Genomic DNA, 6306 nt, shown 5'->3' with positions numbered 1-6306 from the left:
GGATGAAGAATAAGAACAAGACTGTGCACTTTTCAGAAACGGTTACGGTTATCCTTATTCCCTATGAAGAACGAAAAGGGGAATGGATGATCATGGCTTTGGACAGATATCGCTTTAAAAGAAGAATAGAAAACGCATCAAATATAATAAGCCCTGTATTGGAGAAACATTTACAAATAATAGTAAGAAATTACACTACGCTAGATGATGACAGTCAAAGACAGCATCCTATTTTAATATCAGAACTTACAGTCAAGGAAGAGTCTGCAGTCAAGGAGCAGTCTACAGTCAAGGAGGAGTCTACAGTCAAGGGGGAGTCTACAGTCAAGGAGCAGTCTACAGTCAAGGAGGAGTCTACAGTCAAGGAGCAGTCTACAGTCAATGACGTCATACGATTACACACACCAAGTGATCTAAATTGTATATAAACTTAAATCAATTTGGAAATTTTACCAGTTCTTGTCGTCAGCAAGATGGAGCAAAAACACCAAGATCTCATCAAAGCAAACTACTCTACATTGGTAAAAAAGATGATGTCTGGTTCAGTAGCAGGACACTTATACGCTTCGCACATTATTACAGATGAAATGAGACAGAAAATAGAAGCCGAAAAGACCAGTTATGACAAAAACAGGAAACTATTAAACATTATTTTGCGTCGAGGTTCTACTGCTTTTATGGGACTCCGAAAGGCATTACTCAAAGCTAACCAAGGCGACCTATCAAGACTCCTGATGAACACTGATGAAGATTCAAAAACCGAATACGAAAAGAAGTTAGCCATGGCAAGGTCGTTAGTGATCAACATGAAAGACAGGGGTACGTCTGAATCTAAAAAAGACAAGCGTTTGCAGGAGCAAAGATGCAGAATACCATTAGATGACGTAAACGACCTCTTCCTCACTGTCATGCCTTACAAGGGGATACTTTACATACATATCCGACACCTTGCAGAGTCCCACGGCCGACTCATTGCCACAAAGAAGGGGGTTACCTTTCCTTTCGACCGATGGTTAAAGTTTGAAGCTCTTTTACCAGATATCCAAAGCTACATCGACAATGTCGGACAAGAAAATGACGAAGCACAGTGGCATGTTGGCGGAGGAGTGTTCGTTTCGTTATCACCGAACAATCCTACAGTAGACATAAGACATTTCTGGAAACCAGATGACGCTACACAACCAGTCCCAACAAAGAAAGGAGTCACACTAAACAGGAACAAGTTGGCAAGACTTGACTATGCTGTCGAAGAGATGCATGAGTATGTTCCGGAGTTAAAAGACGTAGAACTTTGCATGCTGAGCGAGTCTCACCAGAATCAACTTGGAATGCTTAACTGTCCCGAATGTACTCCTTTCGGATATGACCCACAAGAGACTCTACCCTCCTCCATGGAATGTAACCCTGGAGATTCTCAAGATCTAATGAACAGGGAGCGTGATTTTGAATGACAACTTTTTAAATTAATAATTTACGTTTGGTGGCTAAGATATATATCTATACATCTATTCATATAAATATATCTATACATGTATATATTATGTATGAAAACATTGTATTATAACAAAAATAAAATGATAATCGACCAAACAAGACTTGTGTTTTGCTATAAAACTGTGCTCTTAGAATCATGTAGATAGTTTGTGTCAAGTATGTCAAACTACACGGATTACTTACGGGAGCTTTATTATACACCCGGTAAACCAGGCGCATTTGCTGGTCCCGAAAAATTGTATCAAGCTGTAAAATCAGAGGGCAAATATAAGATTGGTAGACAAAAATTAAACAGTTTTTAAATAACGAAGATGCTTACAGCCTGTTTAAGCCGATTCGAAAGACATTTTCTCGCTCAAATGTGGTTGTTGACACGATTGACTCTATGTGGGATGGTGATTTGGCAGACGTCAGCAATATAGCGTCTCATAACGATGGATACAAATTTTTGCTAGTGTTAATAGACATATTCAGTCGATTTTTATTCATAGTTCCTTTGAAAAATAAAAAAAAATCAAACGATCATTGAGGGGTTGAAATCAGTTTTTCAAAAAGGGAGAAAACCGCAAACATTGAGAACAGATAAGGGTAGCGAATTTAAAAATCGTTGGGTAAAATCTTTCTTAAAAAAAGAAGGTATTAGTGTTATATACACCCAAAACGAAACTAAAGCAAATTATGCAGAGAGGGTTATACGCACCATGAAAAATTTAATGTATCGCTATTTCATGAAGACAAGAACCTACCGCTATGTGACTGTATTACAAGACCTGGTGAACAGCTATAACAGAAGACCACACAGATCCTTAGGTGAAAATGCACCCGTTAGTGTCAATAAAGATAATGCTGACGAAATCAGACTAGATACATATTTATCGAGACAGAAAAAGACCAAACTAGACAAGAATGTTAAGGTTCAAGAGGACGTAAAACCATCAAACAAAGTATTACGAAAAAGAATAAAACCTGTGTTCAAGTTCAAAATCGGAGACAATGTGAGAATATCACAGCTCAAGCATCCATTTCAAAGAGATTATCAGCAAAAATGGACAGGAGAATATTTTAAAGTGAGTGTCAGATATAAAAGAGGAGGAATTCCTGTGTACAAAGTAAGAGATTTAGACGATGACGCAATCGAAGGTACCTTCTACGAATCGGAACTTCAGAAAGTCATAAAAACAGGAGATGTATTGTACAGAGTTGAAAAAGTGTTGAAAAGGCGGCGTCGGGGGAACATAAAAGAGGCCTTTGTAAAATGGGAAGGATGGCCGCGTAAATTTAACTCATGGATTCCAGAAAGTTCTTTAGAAAACGCCCAATAAAAACGAGCAAGTTTCATCTATCCTTTTTCATTCAGAATGAGCGTCCGAATGGTATTGACGTCTACCGACTGCTCTGAATATTTTGATAACAAACCAAATTGTTTCCGAGTTCAATTAAATAAGCAAATTCCGTTCGAAGGATATTGGTCGGTTGCATTGACAGAATTCTCAACAGAGAGTTGGATCTCTTCAAAGAAGAAGAAATCGGAGTTGTTTGTGTGTTGTGATATCTGTGAGGAAACGATTGTTGGAGGAAAAGACGCTCCTCTTTTGAGACGTGTATGTCTTGGGGAAAACCCGGAAAACATAACGTTTACTGCACCCTATTACATTCCGGTGAAAATCTGCGAATTACAACAGATCTGTATATATATAACGGACAGAGAAGGAAACTTGGTTTCATTTTTAGATGGACCGGTGGCCGTAACACTTCATTTTAAAAAGTTCCCTCACGTTTTATAATGAACAGTCAGACTTACGTTAGTGACCCCAGAATCTGGGAAGCGTTTTACAAAAACATGGCAGAGAAGAAGTTTAATCCTTACAGGTACAAGCCTAAGCAAATAGGAAGAGGAAGAAAACGACAGAGATCTTACGTCATTCCTTTGAGGCCACACTCACAATTAGAATCTACCGTCAACTCAACTCACGTGACTCCCATAGCTGCAGTGGAGGAAAGGGCGAAAACTGAACACGCGAATGATATCAAAGAAGGTGTTCCATCCGTCAAGGTAGACAGTAAGAGTATAAAAAGGCCCCGTTCTGGATATTCCGTCATTCCTACAAAGAAGAGGAAGAAGGCAGCACGTTCCAATCAAAGACAGAAGAAGAAACCCAAGTCTCGTAAACTAGCTAAGCAGCGAAAATCAATCAAAACAAAGCCGGTTACAAAGAAAAGGCAAATACCTGTCAAGAAAACAAAGTCAGCTCAAGTGAAAAAATTCAAGATTGACGCCTACAAGAGTATCTTTCGGGAATAAATATGGCCTTTTTAAGCGGTGATAACAAAGACATAGCTCAGCCTATGGAACTGTCTCTGTTTGCATCTCCTACCAATCAAGTAGCTGTAGAGAAAGTATATTTCACGGAAGCTAGACCAATATCCAGCATAGGTGTATCAGACACACCAATCGAAATTGTAGTTTCGGGATCGGGTGCAGAATATATAGATTTAAAAAGAAGTAAATTTTACGTAAAAGCACGGATTTTAAAAGCCGACGGAACAGCTTTGGCTGAACAAGAAAAAACGAGTATCGTCAATCTACCTCTGCAAAGTATGTTTTCTCAGATGGACGTCTATTTAAACAACAAACTGGTGTCCTTCAATACAAACAACTATCCATGGAAAGCGTATATCAAGACAATTTTGTTCAGTGGGAAAGACGACTTGAAATCTCAAAAGCAGTCAGAATTGTTTTATAAAGACGAAGGGGCGATGAACGACGCCAACGCTTACAACGGAGGTAATGCTGGACTGGTGCTACGATACGGTTTTACTGAGCAAAGTAAAACTTTTGAGCTGGAAGGAAATCTGAAGGAAGATATTTTTGATCTTGACAAGTACTTGATAAACGGAGTAGATATTTACATCAAACTATTTAGATCCAGTACCCCGTTTGTAATCATGTCTGCAGAATCCTCCGCAGCTTACAAACTAGAACTGCTGGATGTCGTGTTCAAAGTTGCAAAGGTACGAGTTGATCCTGGAGTATTGCTGAACCACAGTAAACAAATAGAATCGACGCCTGTAAAGTATACGATATCAAGGAACGAACTAAAGATGAACACCATACCCAAAGGATCGACCGAATTTTACTGGGACAATATTTTCCCACAGGCTGTACCAGACCGTATTGTGGTAGCTTTGGTAGACCAAAAAGCTGTCAATGGTGATTATACGGCCAACCCATTCAATTTCGAACACATGGGGGTAACAGATGTCGGTATATACGTCAACGGAGAAAGCGTACCTGGTAGACCACTAAAAACAGACTTTTCGGCGGGACAGTATGTGGCTGCTTACACGCGTTTGTTTGAAGCCTCGGAAAAATGGAACTCTGATGCTGGACTCGATATCTCCCGAGAAAATTTCGGATCGGGATACTCCTTGTTTGTCTTCACCATCGATCCTTGTGGGTTTGGCGAAGAATATTTAAACCTCATTCGTCGAGGAAATACCAGACTGGAACTGAAATTCAAAGAAGCTACAACTAAAGCTGCAAACGCCCTTGTATTTGCTACGTTTTCTTCCCTGCTTGAGGTGGATAAGTCACGTGGCATCAATTATATTCAACCATGAACTCGACGCAGATGTTAAATATTGTGAGAACGGACCCATGCTTAAGACGTTACGTAAGAGGAGTGTTTGCTAGCAACACGCTACCTGCAACTGTGACTCAGTTTCCGAGTGCATTTATCGTGAACACACAACCTTTACCGTCCCCCGGAGAACATTGGGTTGCGTTTATTGTGTTTGACTCGTTTCATGTAGAATTTTTTGACAGTCTTGGAAAATCACCAGCCGATTATAATCCCGATATACAGAACTTTTTCAATAAAAATAAAATGCATTGTACTTTCAAAACAATTCCATTGCAACCCTATTATTCTGATTGGTGTGGGCTTTATGTATTGGTGTATTTAATTGCCAGATTGTGTTTCAAATATTCGTTGAATCGTGTGTATGCTTTGTTTCCTAACATACATGTCAATGATACCTTTGTAAAACATTTTATGCATGACTATGTGAGATATTAATAAAATGAGTTCAAACAGTACACTGTGTTATCATATAAATATGAGGTTAAACGCCACGTGCTCTCAGTTTAAGAATGACCAAGGAAAAAGAAACAGTGATCATGAACGACTGGTGGAAAACACAAGCTTTGCTTCCATTTTCTGCCCCTACGACTATTTTGATTTGTGGTTGCACACAGAGTGGTAAAACCTATTTTACCAAATCACTTCTCCAACATGCGAATGGAATGTTCTCTGTTCCGGTGGACAAGATTATTTACGCCTACACCGAATACCAGCCCATCTTTGACGACATGTCTCGGTCAATCCCAAACTTCACATTACACCAAGGTTTGCCATCTAAAGAAGACATAGAACAGTATACGGAGGGTGTCAATCACACCATCTTGGTCTTGGATGATTTGATGTTAAAAATAGCTCAATCGCAAGATTGTGTTCACCTGTTTACGGTGACATCTCATCATAGAAACGTGACTACAGTGATGCTTTCACAGAACCTTTATCCTCCCGGGAAATATGCCAGGACCATATCTTTAAATTGTCTTAATGTTATTTTGTTTAAAAATTACCGCGATTCCAGACAGGTAATCACGTTCGGTTCTCAGGTATTACCGGGACAGGTTTCTTTTTTCAAAGCCGCTTATGACTCAGCGACCAGAAGAAATTTTGGGTACTTACACGTCTGCTCAGAGCCTACACAAAAGAGGGAATACCAGTTAAGGTCTCGCATACT

General features: G+C 39.4%; 2 protein-coding genes across 2 annotated transcripts; both read left to right on the top strand.

Annotated features, from left to right (window-relative positions):
• The first annotated feature begins 337 nt into the window (after nt 1-337).
• Nucleotides 338-1764, top strand: LOC128186064 (uncharacterized). The gene has a single exon (XM_052855791.1). The coding sequence runs from the start codon at nt 474-476 to the stop codon at nt 1449-1451; it is 978 nt and encodes a 325-aa protein (XP_052711751.1). The 5' UTR covers nt 338-473; the 3' UTR covers nt 1452-1764.
• Nucleotides 1765-3798: 2034 nt separating this feature from the next.
• Nucleotides 3799-5115, top strand: LOC128183846 (uncharacterized protein F54H12.2-like). Its single transcript, XM_052853025.1, has one exon. The coding sequence runs from the start codon at nt 3799-3801 to the stop codon at nt 5113-5115; it is 1317 nt and encodes a 438-aa protein (XP_052708985.1).
• The last annotated feature ends 1191 nt before the right edge of the window (nt 5116-6306 follow it).

This window comes from Crassostrea angulata, chromosome 5 (genome assembly GCF_025612915.1).
Source record: "Crassostrea angulata isolate pt1a10 chromosome 5, ASM2561291v2, whole genome shotgun sequence".
Lineage (NCBI taxonomy): Eukaryota > Metazoa > Mollusca > Bivalvia > Ostreida > Ostreidae > Magallana > Magallana angulata.
This window is presented reverse-complemented; position numbering and strand designations above follow the sequence as displayed.

Excerpts from the sequence above, each read along its gene's own strand:
- LOC128183846 (XM_052853025.1), top strand. The coding sequence starts at position 3,799 with ATGGCCTTTTTAAGCGGTGATAACAAAGACATAGCTCAGCCTATGGAA.
- LOC128186064 (XM_052855791.1), top strand. The coding sequence starts at position 474 with ATGGAGCAAAAACACCAAGATCTCATCAAAGCAAACTACTCTACATTG.